Genomic DNA, 15,143 nt, shown 5'->3' with positions numbered 1-15,143 from the left:
TTGAAAATAATGTATTTTAAAAATTATATCTGACTGTAAATGTATTGTCTGTTATTCTTCTTTGTTCTATCCTAGGTAGTGTTAATATAAGTATATAGTGTACATAGTGTTCTCCAAAATTTGTCATTTTGCTTCTGAATTTTCATTGAATATTTTCCAGATCAGTTTTGGACCAAGATACTGGGCAAAAAGAATATGCATAGTGAAGTATTTATTATTATTATTGGTTCAAAAAAAGCCATAGAATCATCTATCCTCATCCTGTTGACTGTGCTATGGCGCCCAGCTGCTTGTGTCTTGCGATTAGATGACATGGGATTCTGTACCTCCACTTGACCTACAGTTCAAACAGCTTTTTTAAAGTGTGACCTTCTCGTGAGAATGGTACAAGGAGTGAGATTGTTCAGTGTTTGGGGAACATTCGTGGTGAAGTGATATGTGTGGTTGGCAAGTAAATTTCATCGTACCTTGGTACGCGTTAACAATGACAAACCAATTTGCTCTAAGCAGACGGTGGGGGAAGAGTTCAAAGCAAGTAAGCAGTTTGATACATATGCACGTGTGAAGTCAGGGCAGTAAAACCTAATCTGCAGTCAATGAACACCTTGCCACTGAGAAGTTAGTCTTATTGGATGGTGTTGTGCAGTGCAGTGGCCACCCCATGCTGGATGATTTGATTCACATTGAATCTTTAAGCCTGTCAAGATTGAAGGACAAGTAAGACAGCTAAGTCATCTTCAATACAGAAAGGAACCGCCTTATAAAGATTGTGTTTGTGTAAAACAAGTTGACAAGCATTAAAGAATGCAATTTTCAGTTTTTTTTTCCTGTAGAGAGCATTTTCAAGTCTGACATTGTGAAATATTTTATCACAGGAATTCTATATTGTTGAAAGGTGCCAATCTGATGATGGTTGAGCAGAGAAAAAGTTTGTCAAAGTTTTGTTTTGTGATCCGTTGAAATGCTTTGCAAATCTTTTTATTTTGTCTTTCAGCTCACCTTTCAGGATGTAACATGGAAGAGAGCAAATAACTTTCAAAGAAGCTGCTTCATCAAAAGAATGGCCTTTCTGGACAACCCTGCTATTATCCTGGCTCACATCCGTCAGTCACATGTCACAAGTGATGACACAGGGATGTGTGAAATGGTTCTTATTGACCATGATGTTGATATGGAGAAAATGTACGCTCCTGTATCCAGCAATTTCAGGACAAATGTGCAGGGGGAAGGGAGTGGTGAAACTCAGGTTTATGACTACTCGCAATCAGTTGACATTACCTCAAGCTGGGATTTTGGTATTCGGAGACGATCAAACACAGGTAAAACCCTAAATGCATCTTGGGTGAGTAAGAAGAATTTAGTCTGTAATGAATTAAGCTCCATAATTGAGCAGAAGTGCTTTGTAATCCTGTTATGTTAATTCTTTGCAGTAACATTTTTAAATCAGAATTAGTATTTTGCTTCTCCTAAAAATTAGCAACCGTGTAAATTAGGCTATCTATAACCTTGTAACAAGTGGGGATTTTGGGACTAGATTAATTTGTGCAGTTTGAAAAAAGTTGCCATTTTTAATATTGCCGGAAATTGTAGGATGTGAGTGGTGGAGGGTTTATGTTAGGGTTTTGTGGCATGTTGTATCTTGAGATCAAAAAGGCACTTGTTTCCCTATTGAAAGAGACACTTTACTATTTCCCGGCAGGATTTGGGCTTACAGCTGAACAGCAATTGATTTGTCTTGTGGCTCTTCTCATCCCACTCCACCCCTTTTCAACTCTATATGTTTATCTCAGTAACATCCTTATTTGGGAAATAATGTGCTGATTTTAAAAGCAAAATATAGTGTTTAGATCATATGAGATTTAAAATTGTCTTTCTACACCTATTTAGTAGAATTTGCTGTTATATTCTCAATGGTATCAGACTTGAGATTTTTTTTAAAGAGTAATTTTCCCTGAGGGCTTCAAGTTAAACTCTGCAATTCAATGTACAGTTTGATATATCTCATACCAGGCAAGCTTATGGATGGAGCTCCCTCTAAAATTCAAAGTTCAAAGTAAATTTATTACCAAAGTTCATATGTCACCATATACAACCCTGAGATTCATTTTCTTGCGGGTGTACTCAATAAATCCATAACACTTTACAGTACAGGAGGCGTGAGGAGTTTGTACGTTCTCCATGACTATGTGGGTTTCCTCTGGTTGCTCTGGTTTCCTCCTACAGTGTCAAGATATACCAGTGGGTAGGGTAATTGGTCATTGTAAATTGTGCTGTAATTCGACTCGGACTAAGTTGGGATTGCTGGGTGGCACAGCTGGAGGGGCTTATTCTGCGCTTTATCTCAAAAATAAATAATAAATAATAGAATCAATGAAAGACTATACCAACTAGGACGTTTAACCAGTGTGCAAAAAATAACAAGCTGTTCAAATACAAAAAGCAAGAAATAATCATAAATAAATAAGCAATAAACATCGAGAACATGAGATGAAGAGTCCTTGAAAGTGAGTCCATAGATTGTTGGGACATTTCAATGATGGAGCACGATAATTGAGCATACTTCTAAAAAGAAGTACACACAGAAAGATGGTCCATCATCAAAAACAGGTGACAATGTATATTATGGGAGAGGATGCACAGTTTAAAGGCTTCTCTTGATAAAGTTAAAACATTGTGTGTACAATATTAAATGAGTAAAACTAACTACACTTCTCAGGTCCAAATTCAAAGAGGGTTCTGTATTTGTTTTCACTTCATACTATATTTGAGACACATATTCCTTTGGTATTTTAGTTTGATCATTAAAATAATAAAATACTGGACAAGAAATTAAGTTCACTTCTTTTGAGTTTAAGAAAACCCAGGTAATAATTTTATTCCTTGTAATCTGATAGTCAATTGACTTTTACTAACCATTAACATTTCGGGAAGAAACATTATTAATGATTTATAGTTGTGAACTAGATTATTAATCACACATGTTTTTACATTTTAATATTCCCTGCACTGTTGAAACTCTTTATGAGCTCTATTAATGTTTTATGTATTTTAAATTCAATTATTAATCATGGACACTTTCAGAATTTTGTTGGTATTTGCATAGCTGTGGTGTCATCTTTGAAAATTTATGAGTGTTTGACATAGTTATAATACAATATAAAATACCCATTTAAAATGTGTAATTATATTTCATTATGACACTTTTATTGCTGACTTCCCTAGACAAAGATTTTGGTTTTTGAAATTTTTTTTCCCCTCTCTGCAGCTCAAAGGCTTGAACGATTACGAAAAGAACGACAAAATCAGATTAAATGTAAAAATGTTCAGTGGAAAGAAAGAAACACTATGCTTTCAGGTAAGGCGTGTTTTGGGTTGTTGTATGTAACTTGATCCTGCACTAAAGTATTTGATTTGAATATTTCCATTATTTTAGTCTCAAAAAGTTACTTTAAAATAATATTTCAAACTAAAATGATTCTGTATATTGATTTTAAAAAGTATTGCTGAATCATGGAATGGAGCTTAAGCAGAAGCTTGTTAATTGATTGCAGCATGTAGTTATGCTGTTTAAAAATTCAATCAGAAATTCTATTTTGAGAATTTAATTTGGTCAGTAGTCTATACTGCAAAGCAATTTTGTAGCATATTTTCAGTGTATCTATGGGTTGAGAGAAAAACCCTTTCAATGGGTAATGGTTCGAATGCCTTTGATTAAAATCATTTTGTGTTGATTTTTGTATGCACATCGAAATAGTTAATTTCATTGGATAGTAATTGCAAAGATGTACTCTGGATATCATTGGATAGAGATTAGAGTACAGAGATGCACTCTGTACTTATGTGTGTGTTTTTTTTTACTTTCAAAGTTAATGGCAATTGGTTGAATGTTGTTCCAAACCAAAAGTTTTGGAAGAAAGTGGAATACTTAAGAGGAAGCTTAAAAAGTCTGTCCATGGCAAAGTTTCAGAAGATTGCATCTTTTGTTTAATTCATCGTAGTCATTAGTTGAATCTAATTATTTTGCTTAGGTGCATACAATTGATAGTTCACAATATCAAAGAGCAGCATTTCCTAATACCCAGCATTTCAAAGTTCATTTGCTATCTATTTTTCTCAACCTGTAGAGAGCAGTGTCTGTTTTGATGGTCTTCATTTTAGAAATCCTGTGATCATAGAGCATGAAACATTTTGAATGGCATTATTGCAGATACATGGTATGCATAAAGTCATGCTTGATTCTTTTGAAAAAATGTTCATAAAATACTGAATGAAGATGGTGCACTAAAAAAAAGCTTGCATTTTAATTTGGGAAAGAAATAATGCGTACGAGTTGAGAAAATAAACACTTAACTGCACCTGCTTTTATCTCCAATTATGTATGTTATAAATTATATTAAGATTCAATTCTGTGAAGTTTGAGAAATAAAGTTGCTAATGCTTGAGTTATGCAAAGGGATAAAAGTTAAATGTCTATGGTGCAAGTTATAAAAAGTTTATTGTTGAGCTTGACTTTGGAAGCCACAATTTATTTAATTGCTGCTTGAATAGAACTTAAGTCTCAATTACCTTTGCAAACCTTTTACTTTCACTTTTATTTTTATTTGCTTCTTTTGAAGTTCATTTATTTGACTGTTTCACACTCTGCAGTTGTGACTTGTGCTTCAGAGCCTTTAATTCATTGTCTGGCTCATGATACTCGAGGTGATGAACTTGAAAAGAGTAAGCAGTGTCCATTTTCACTTGTTGCATGAAAGCACCAGAGCATTACTTGCACATCACCTTCAAGACCAGGGAATACAAATCACCATTTTAGCAACAGCTTCTCCCCCTCTGCCAACAGTTTTCTGAACAGACAGTGAACTAACCCATGAAAACTGCCTCACTATTTTTGGCTTCATTTTTATACTACCTAGTTAATTTAATTTTTAAATATATGTATTGCTTGTAATTTATTGTTTTTTTGTATGTTTTGCACAGTAATGCTGCTGGAAAACAACAAATTTCATGACATATGCCAGTGTACTAAACATGATTCTGAGAACGGTTTCTTTTAAACTTCATGGGCAATTTGCTTGTAGTGAACAAGTGTTCAGAAGTGTTTCTTCCTTATTTCAGCTGAAGAACTAGCTTGCTTGTTTGAAAAGAAGGACTTCCGTGCAAAACCACTGAATACTGCAACATCATCTGTGCTTTCTGTACGACTTGAACATTGTCCACAGCAGCTGAACAACCCATTTAATGAGTATTCCAAATTTGATGGCAAGGTGAGTGCAGAATAGAAATTCACAATTTGTATTTTATTCTTGTTAGATATGCCATTGGTACATAAAACAAAGTTGTGCCAAGGAATCAAGATTGTTGTTAGTCACTACTTTTGAAGGAGGCCATTTAGTAACTTTAAAGTTAACAAGCTGAGTGTTGGATTGTTTTCGGTGAACTTGCTGACTTGAACTGTCATCTTTTGAAGCAGAGCATTTGAATAACTAAGTCTCAGGAGATTTCTTCTCTATAAGATTATAATGATATTTAGAAGTCTGCTGAAAGTAGTTTAAGATTCAAGATCGTTTAATGTCATTGCCAGTACACAAGCGTAAAGGAGAATGAAATAATTGTTAATCAGGAACTGGTGCAGGCAGCACAAAAAATTCACAATAAGACGAAAGAGCACAATAATTAAAAAAAAAACACACTGTAAGTACATCAGATGGTTTATATACATTGATTGTCCATAATGTGATGCTCGATACAGGAATGTCTGTACATAAGGTGACTAACAGGTAATGATAAAGTAGTGGTGGGTTCGTGGGCAGCCTTGCTGCTTGGGGAAAGTAACTGCTTTAGAGTCTAGTGGTCCTGACGTAGATGGTATGTAGATGCTATGTAGCCTCTTCCCTGATGAGAGCAGGGCAAACAGTCCACGAGCAGGGTGTGTGGGATCCTTTATGATATGACTGGCCCTTTCCCGGCACTTTTCTGTCTATATGTCCTTGATGGCAGGTAGCCAGTGATCCGTTGGTCAGTTTGGATTCCCTGTTGTAAAGCCTTCCTCTCTGCCACAATGCAGGAAATATTTCTCATGATGGAAACAATATGAGTTCACTATCAAAATGGACTTTTTGCATACATACACCACCAATTGTAAACTATTTTGTTATTTAATGACTTTTGAGTAATCTACTGCCTTTCAACTTGGTTCAAGCTGTTTCAAGCTTAAGAGTTAATGAATAATGCAGCAAATGTTTTAAGGGGTTTTATTCAACCCTTAACTGTACTTTCTACTTAAGATGATTTCAAGCACAAGTATGGTGAAAGTTGTAAAGCATTAGATCTCAATTCTCACCATAAGGTTGGCAGTTAAAATTTGCTGTGTCTATGGTGTGAGCTTCCCCTTTTACAAAAGGATCCCTTTGTCTCTCACAACATTGATAACAAGTTTGCTGAATGACCAATCATTAAACAATTATCAGCTAGTTACACAGAGAGAGAGCTCAATTTCTAGTCTATTTTAAAACCTATTGTTTTGAAATATTTCCCAATAATTTACAATTCATGCAATAATTTTCTGGCTTCAGAGATTACTAATCAGTTTTTTTAATGGCTTAGGTATACAATTTAAAAGTTCACTTAGACATGTATTAAGGTTTTTATTTAATTTTGAGGTCATTTTATAGCACGAACAGTTCATAAATAACGGAGTTTCTAAGTGCTTGACAGACCATTTATTTCCCTTGATTGCTCCAGAGAAGACATAAAACAGAACAGCCTGGAAGGAAAAGCTGAAAGCAATTTCGGCGTTACTTGAAGTTGCTCTCACGTGCATGGGTTTTGAGTAATGTTTTAAGTAAAGGAGAAATATGTGTTATCTTCGCACCAAATCAGGACCAGTATTTATATTGTTTTAGTTTTATTATTTATTTAGTGATACAGTTCTTTGAGCCATACCACCCCAGCAACCCCACAACCCGATTTCGCCCTAACCTAATCACAGCACAATTTACAATGACCAATTAACCTACCTGGTACGATTTTTAATTGTGAGTGGAAACCAGGCACCTGGAGAAAATGCACACATTCCACAGGGAGGGCATACAGAATCTCCTGACAGAACGGCGCCAGAATTGAACCCCAAACTCTGGAACGCCCCAGGCTGTAATAGCATTACATTAACTGCATGTTTATTCTTATATGAATGTGCACATTATTTCAGATATACTTACTTGCCCTTTTGAGATGAAATGTGCATGTTTCCAGTCAGTTCTTTATTCCACATGTCTCAGTTGTTATCCCTCTTGAGGTGCAAAAACAGTCATCCAGTTTTAATTTCATTTATGCTCAACTTTCCAATGCACTGCTGAACAGCAAATGCAATTCCTGGATGGTTGGGGGCAGAGTGATGTCACACATCCCTTGGGTGGGTCAGGATTTCCATAGCTGCAGACTGGCAAAGTTTAAAGAAGCTATTTATGCATCAGCTGGCAATGTCAGCTCAGATCGGTCTTGTTTAAGGTGCATATGCCTTAAAAGCCCAGCTTGTGTATTGGATGTAAGGTAAGTTGTCTGCACAAGCTTTCCTTAAGGTTTCTTGAAGAGAAAAATTAGCTTTACTTGCCACATGCATATCAAAACAGATGGTGAAATATGTCATTTCCATCAAGTCAAATCATCAAGGATCATGCTGGAAGCCTGCAAATGTCACCATACCATCACAGCATGCCCACAAGCCTGTATGCCTTTGGGCTGGGGAGGGAACCAGAGCCCCTGGAGGAAACCCATGCAATCACAGGGAGAACAGACAAAGTTGTTTTGATAGCAGTGATATTCTAACTGTAATTGGTGATTGCTGGTGCTGTAAAGCCAAAGAGCCTCATGGCCGAGGGTAAGAATGACCTCAGCGCTCTTTGGAGCAGCACAATTGTCTCAGTTCAAGTTTAATTGTCATTCAACCATATGTGAATACCCATGAATACAGCCAAACAAAACAGTGTTCCTCCAGGACCAGGGTGTAAAACACAGTACCAATAGTTAGACACAGCACATATAAGATGGCAGTAAACATGTAGACACAAAAAAGTATAATATAATCCAAGTCCCTGAGTCCATGGATGTTGTTGGCAAGAACAAGTTTGCAGCATGCTGCAGACGAACACACTGCAGGTCATCTTCAACCGAGGGAACACGGGCAGCACCAAAGCTAGCATGGATGCCACACCACACCACACTGCCTCTGACGTCACCTCTCCTGGGTGGCTGCAACAGGCATGAGGCCTGTTCCGTGCTACAATTGAAGCCATGCAGCTCCCGTGCCAGCAGTTCCACCAATAGACCAGTGAAGTGGACTTGTAGCATTCCACATTACCAATATCCAACAGGGTCTTGGAATCACAAGAAAAATTACTGAGACAACCACTTGCTTTTAGACTACATGCCATCTTCGCCACCGGAGTACCAACTCTGACGCCTCTCTGTAGCAGACAGTAACACAGTCCACACCAAGTCCAGCTCCTCTGCCAACTAGTAACTTGCTGATGGGATAGACCTGCTGCAGTTCTTGAAATTCTTAATGCCCAGCAGTGTCTTGCAATTGTAAAAAAGACAATAACACCTTTGGTCCCTTAGAGGCCATTGCGTTTGAGTGGGAGTAGATAATTGGTATTCATACTGGTTCAGTTTGTGGTGATGATATTGGGGGAGACTTCTGTGGAAAAGCAGGTAATCAGTAACAGTAATTTCTAGATTTCTCTGTTTAATTGCAATATTTGTTCTGCAGATTTGTTTTCAAAACTTGTCCATTATAATGTCTTGCACTTCTGGTCTTGTGTCTTTGTGGCAAATTTTTAAGCACTGCTGATTTTAAGAAGTGATGTATATGGATTCTGTGGCCCTACCAAAGAAGCCTTAGTTTTGCTGTAATGTTCACACAACTGAATTATGTTGTGTTGTTTCTGTCAACTGTTCCCTGGACTTTAAACACTGTTTTGAGAATATCAACATGAAATCAGCCTAGCTCAATGGCCTACTGTTTTTACCTGGAAAGTACACTTCATTTTCAGATTTTACCATGAGTTTTTAAAGTTAGACAAGTTACAGATTTAAATTGCATGCAGTGGATCAGCAAATGAGATTGTGATATTTTGCCTGTTACGGAAACATGGTTGGAGGATGAGCAGGACTGGCACATGAATGTTTAGGGTTCCAATTGTTAGTGTCATAAAGGCATGGTGAGGGAGCAGGAAAGGTTGCACTACTTGTTTATGGAGAACATTACAGTAGTACTTGGAGGATATCCTGGGAGGTTTAGCAAATCTTTGAGTGATATTGAGCATCTGGTTGGGGAAAAAAGATCAGGATAGGTAGTAGGGATCAAGTGAATCCATTGGTAAAGAATGTAAGAGAACACGAAGGCAGGCAGTAGGGGCCATGGGTTAAGATAAAGGGAGCTCCCTAGAGTTTCTATAAATATATTTAAGAGTAAAAGGGTAGTTAGAGTGTAGGACCGTGTGAGCATTGGTTGGTACTCCATGTAGAATCACAAAAAGTGGGCAATGTCTTAAATACTTCAGTTCACTATGGCAAAAAACACAGAAGCTGGAAAGTTCAGGGGAGGGAACAGTGATATCCTGGAGCACATCAACATTATGAAGAAGTTGGAGTGTTTGAAGTGCAGAAAGGTGGCTGTATCTCCAGGGCTTGATGAGATGTATTCTGAAATGTTTTTGGCAGCAAGAAAGGAAACTGTTGGGCTCCAGGCAAGGTATGAGAAGACTGGACAATGCCTAACACTGTCTTTATTTCAGAAGGGCTGCAGGGATAAATGAGGGAACCACGGGTGTGTGAGTCTTGCATAAGTGGTGGGAGAGTCAGAGAGACAGGATGTATGTATAATTGTAAAGGCATGGGCTGGTTAGGGATAGTCAGCATGGCTTTGGGAATGGAAAATCATGTCTCCCAAATTTGATTTAAATTGTTTTTGAAGTGGTGATCACAAAGGTTGTAAGAGATGGACCTCAAGGCTGTTACATGGTAGATTGATGTTGAAGATTAGAATAGATGGGATCCATTGGTGAGCTCACCAGTTGGATACAGAATTTGTTTGGTGGTTTGAGGCAGAGGCTTTACTTCTGATGGAATGCCTGCACCCGAGAGGGTGACGCAGGGATCAGAGCACATTCCTCTTTGATTCGGGTAAGGCTGCACGTGCCATGATTAGTATATGTATAGAAGACACCCAAATTAGTAGTACAGGTTGACCTGATGCAGCACTATCAGGAGCTGAGGAGTGCCGGATTAGTGAAAATGCTGAATTACAGAAGGATCACATTATGCAATAGCTAACCGCCTCATCATACCTTCAAAGTATCAAAGGATTCAAAGGTTCATTTAATGTCAGAGAAATGTATACAATACACATCCTGAAATGCTTTTTCTTCGCAACCATCTACGAAAACAGAGGAGTGCCCCAAAGAATGAACGACAGTTAAATGTTAGAACCCCTAAGTTCCCCCCCCGCTCCCCTCCCTCCCGCGTGGAAGCGGCAGCGAGCAACAATCCCCCCCCCCACTGGCAAAAAAAACGCACCCACTACCAGCACTCAAGCATGAGCTAAGCGATAGCAATGACACAGACTTGCAGTAACCCCAAAGACTACATTGCACTCACAGTTACTGAGGGAATCCTTGTTAGTTTCTTTTCTTCTGCTTAGTAATACGCTTAAATTCAGCGGGTCACCACGTCTGATCTGAGGTCGTAGGCAGAAGTGAACAGAGTGCTGGCTGGGTGACGCCACAGGGCAGTGCGGGACTACTGGCAGGCGGGCGAGAGGGCGGACCGACCCAGCACGCGCCAGCTCCCCCGCCACTGGCGGGTGAGACAGGCAGGTGCCAGGCTGCCGTGCCTCACACAAATGATATTAATAAATACAGGAAAACAAGCAGGAATCACCTGTCTGTGCTTACAAGGGCGTGCCAACATGGAAACAGATCTAGTGCAACCAAAACAATGTGCAGCAGATTGGTACAGTGGCCCGGTAAATTTGAGATTACAGTTGCACGGAAAATTTGAAATCAGTGTGGATTATTGGTGGAACTCGATTGCAGGTAATCAGATTAGTGAAAGTCGACCTGTATAATGGACAATGAAGAAAGTTGTCTAAGGTTAAAACAGGATCCAGATCAGCTGAAGTGGGCAAGGGAAAGGCTGATGGAATTTAACTCTTGACAAATCTGAAGTGAAGCATTTTGTTAAGTTAAAACAGCCAAGGTTATACTGTGTGAATGACAAGGCTCTGGGTTGTGTTGAGCAGAGAGATCTTGGTTACAAGTACAAACCTCCTTGAAATTGGCACCACAGACAAATAGATTGTTTAATGAGGCCTCTGGGATGTTTGCTGCCTTTGGCTCGGGCATTGAATACAGGGATTGATGTCATGTTGGTTTGCTTTCACGTGGAGTACTGTGTGTAATTCTGCTTGCCACAGTACAGGAAGGATGTGATTAAGATGGAGAAGGTGTAGAGAAGATTTACAAGGACATTGCTTGGATCGAGGGACTAGAGTTATCAGGAGAGATTGGAGATGCTGGGTTTGTTCTCCCTGGAGCAAAGGAGACTGGGAGGTGACATGATAGAGGTATATAAGATCGGGAGGCATAGATAGGATAAATGGCCAGTGTCTGTTTCCCATATTAAGGTTGATTAAACTAAAGGGCGTAGGTTTGTGGTCAAAGCAGGGTGATTTAAAGGGAATTCACGAGGTAATTTTTTTTTCCCAGAGTGGTTGGTATTAGGAATGAGCTGCCAGAAGTGGTGCTGGAGGTCGGTATGTAAGAGGCACCTGGACAGACACTTGAATCAGCAGGATGTAGAGGGATATGAATGAATACAGATGTGTGGGAATTTTCTGAATGAGCATGATGGACATTGACATGGGCTGAAGGTCTTGTTTCTATGCTGTGCAATGCTGACTTTTCTGTTTGAACATATTGCTGTGGTGGAATCAAGTGTTCCACAACATCTTTACCAATGCACGTGTACAAAGTTAACCAATTTAACAGGTTTCTTTGCTCAATTTACTCTTGACATAGTGAGTGTGTAAGATTTTGTTAAACTCCATTCAAAACAGATGAATCTTTGTAATAACTTGTTGATATTTTTACTATGTTCAAGTCTGAAGGGATCTAATGTAATTGTATTATTAAGAGCATGTAGCTTGTTTGTAATTCATGTCCTCAAGCAGATTAAGCTGTGTGGTATAAATGAGGTGTTTAAAATTCTTGCTCAGTCTTATTATATTTTTGGCAAGTTGAATTTGGTCTGTCAATGCTTTTTACTTTGATCAGTTGGATAATAGTAATTTAATGCAAAATGTGTTGCTTTTTAAACCTGTGAACCCATCTGTTTGAATTCAAACAACTGAATGACAACCTCACTGAGTTTCATTCACTGCTACAGAAAATTAGTTCTTGAATCTCATTTTAATTGACTTACTGAATTTACTGTTGCGTTAAGAATTATTAATTTCAAATTACGTTTAAGATGGCCCATCTGAGGCTGACAAATTTGTGATGTACTGTACTTATTGCTACAAACTTAATTCCTGAAATCTTCTGGAAGAAATGACTGAACAGATTTTTAAAAAGGGGGGAAGTAAAAGTATGAGAAAAGGTTTGAGTTAATATCAAAAGAAAGCAAGCACAATACAAGGAAATCTAAAGGAAGTTGGTGGCCTTGAGTTTAAGTAGGTCTGATGTTCGAGCAGACTTACAAAGCATATTTGACAGAATGCTGGAAAGTAAACAAAATAACATCTTTATGACAGATGGGATGTAAATTTAAGGGACAGTAGGCAGAGAGTATCAATGAACAGTCTTTATTTAAAGACTGGAGGGAGCAGCACTGTTACATTTTGCAGAGGTGTGTGTTGTGACTAGTCTTCTGCATATACTCTGAGGACTTGGGCACACAGGCATTAATTCTAATGTATACCCATGACGTGTAGAAATGTGCACTGGAATAGATTTAATATCAGCCCAAAAGGTCTGTGGTCATCTACTGAAATTCAACGTGTCTTTTAATAACATGGAAATGGCATATTAATTAAAAGAAGGTAATGATATATCGTCATCAGTTTAGCCTCAGCTGGAATATTGTGTTCAATTGTGAACACCAGGAAAAGCATCAAGACCATGCTGAGTTGGAAGACTCAAAGAAAGTTAAAATAAACTGAAGAAGCTGATCTGGTTCTTGGAGCAGAAAAAGTGATGATATGATTTCAGAATCACGTTTAATATCACTGGCATATGTCACGAAATTTGTAAACTTTGCAGCAGCAGTACAATGCAATACATAATAGAGGGGTAAAGGTATTTATGTTATGCAGGACTAGATGTTAATATCCCTTGTTTGCACTCCTGAGACCTGCTGCCTAGACTCTGTGGGGTGGCCAAGTGAGTGGTGGCATCTTCGGGGTTATCAAGTGGGCGCCCTCTTTCCTCAGTGTTTCACTGATAGGCTCACAACACCTGCGGGGGGGGGGCGGGTGGCGGAGTTCAGCAGTGAATCCCGGCGTTCTGGGCTCACCTTTGAGATGCCTTTCACTCACTTGGGGTCAGATGGAATCCTTTCTCTTCATCAGCAGCTCTGGAGAGGTCTTTGACTGCTTGTCAGTGTCTCTTCCCTCGCACTCCCAACTCCCACAGTAGCCTTGATGTTGATGTGGCTACAAATCCTCTGCAGCCTACTTCGACCGGTCGGACCCTTGCTTTCCAGCCACTTTGTTGCACATCGGCTGCAAACTCAGCATACCTCAGCTTCTTGTGCTCGTAGGCCTCCTCCACTGCATCCTCCCAGGGCACTGTAAGCTCGATGATGTAAACGAGATGGACTGAGGCTGACCATAGCACAAGGTCTGGTAATTAAATTAAATGTTGTACAAAAACAGAAATTAAAGTAGTAGTGAGGTGGTGTTCATGGATTCAGTCCATTTAGAAATCGGATGGCAGAGGGGAAGAAGCTGTTCCTGAAATCGCAGATTGTGTACCTTCAGGTTTCTGTACCTTTTGCCTGATGGTAGAATGAGGCACTGCTCCTTGAAGATATCTTGGATACTGCGGAGGCTAGTACCCATGAAGCAGCTGACTAATTTTACAACTCACTGCAGCTTGCTTCGATCCTGTGCGGTAGCCTCCCCCCCCCCCCCCCAGCAGAAGGTGATGCAGCCAATGAGAAAGCTCTTCGTGATACTTCTGTAGAAATTTGATTGTCTTATGTGACATACCATGAACCTATGAACACTACCTCACTGCTTTTTTATTTCTGTTTCAACACTACTCATTTAATTTAATTACTTAATATACTGTGGGGCTGAGGAGGGGAAGGAAGGATCAGCCATGATTAAATTCTGCTTTTACAGTATATCTTATGGTCTTATACCAAATCTCCTCAAACTCCTAATAAATTCTAACCATTCTCTTGTCGTCTTTATAGCTGTGTCGATATGTTGGGTTAGGTCCCTAGGGATATTAACATCCAGGAACTTGAAATTGCTCAGTCCCTCCAACTCTGATCCCTCTGAGGATTGGTGTGTGTTCCGTCATCTTACTTTTTCCGAAGTCTACGATCAGCTCTTTGGTCTTACTGATGTTGAGTGCAAGGTTGTTGCTGCGACAGCACACAGCTAGCTGGTATACCTTGCTCCTGTGTGTCCTGTCGTCACCATCTGAGGTTCTGCCAACAATGGTTGTATTATCAGCAAATTTATAGTTAGCTTTTTAGCCGTGCATAGCCACAAAGTCATCGGTGTAAGGAGTAGCAGTGGGATAAGCACATTTCCCTCAGGTGCACCAGTGTTGATCGTCAGCAAAGTGGAGTAGTTATTACCAATCTGCACAATCTCTGCTCTTCCGGTTAGGAAGATTTGATGGAAATGTCAGCATTCATGAAAGACTCAAAGAGAATGAAAAGGCATTCTCTTCCCTTCCCCCACCCCACCACCCTGATAACCAGAAGAAATGCAAAAGTAAGTGCTTCGCATGAAGCCAGTTTCTGTCAGATGGCATGAACTACTCAAAAGGTTGGTAGAAACTAACACTCCAAACATTTATCCATTCTCTAAAGGGAGAAATAAGGGAACTGAATTATTGGTTGCTTTT

At 39.2% G+C, this 15,143-nt stretch overlaps 1 protein-coding gene across 5 annotated transcripts in view; it reads left to right on the top strand.

The window, feature by feature from the left end:
- mapkap1 (MAPK associated protein 1) overlaps positions 1 to 15,143 on the top strand; it is a 297,659-nt gene that overhangs the window by 48,554 nt on the left and 233,962 nt on the right. For 4 of the 5 annotated variants that reach the window (XM_063073411.1, XM_063073410.1, XM_063073409.1 and 1 more), the window contains 3 exons: positions 995 to 1,319; positions 3,266 to 3,355; positions 5,116 to 5,264. The exons of the other annotated variant lie outside the window; for it this stretch is intronic. In XM_063073411.1, the coding sequence (XP_062929481.1) occupies positions 1,061 to 1,319; positions 3,266 to 3,355; positions 5,116 to 5,264 (498 nt within the window). In that variant the 5' untranslated portion in view covers positions 995 to 1,060. The remainder of the gene's footprint in view (positions 1 to 994; positions 1,320 to 3,265; positions 3,356 to 5,115; positions 5,265 to 15,143) is intronic. 5 annotated transcript variants of the gene reach the window in all.

This window comes from Mobula hypostoma, chromosome 21 (assembly GCF_963921235.1).
Source record: "Mobula hypostoma chromosome 21, sMobHyp1.1, whole genome shotgun sequence".
NCBI classification, from domain to species: domain Eukaryota; kingdom Metazoa; phylum Chordata; class Chondrichthyes; order Myliobatiformes; family Myliobatidae; genus Mobula; species Mobula hypostoma.
The sequence above is the reverse complement of the archived record's forward strand: the minus strand, read 5'-3'. Positions and strand labels throughout refer to the sequence as shown.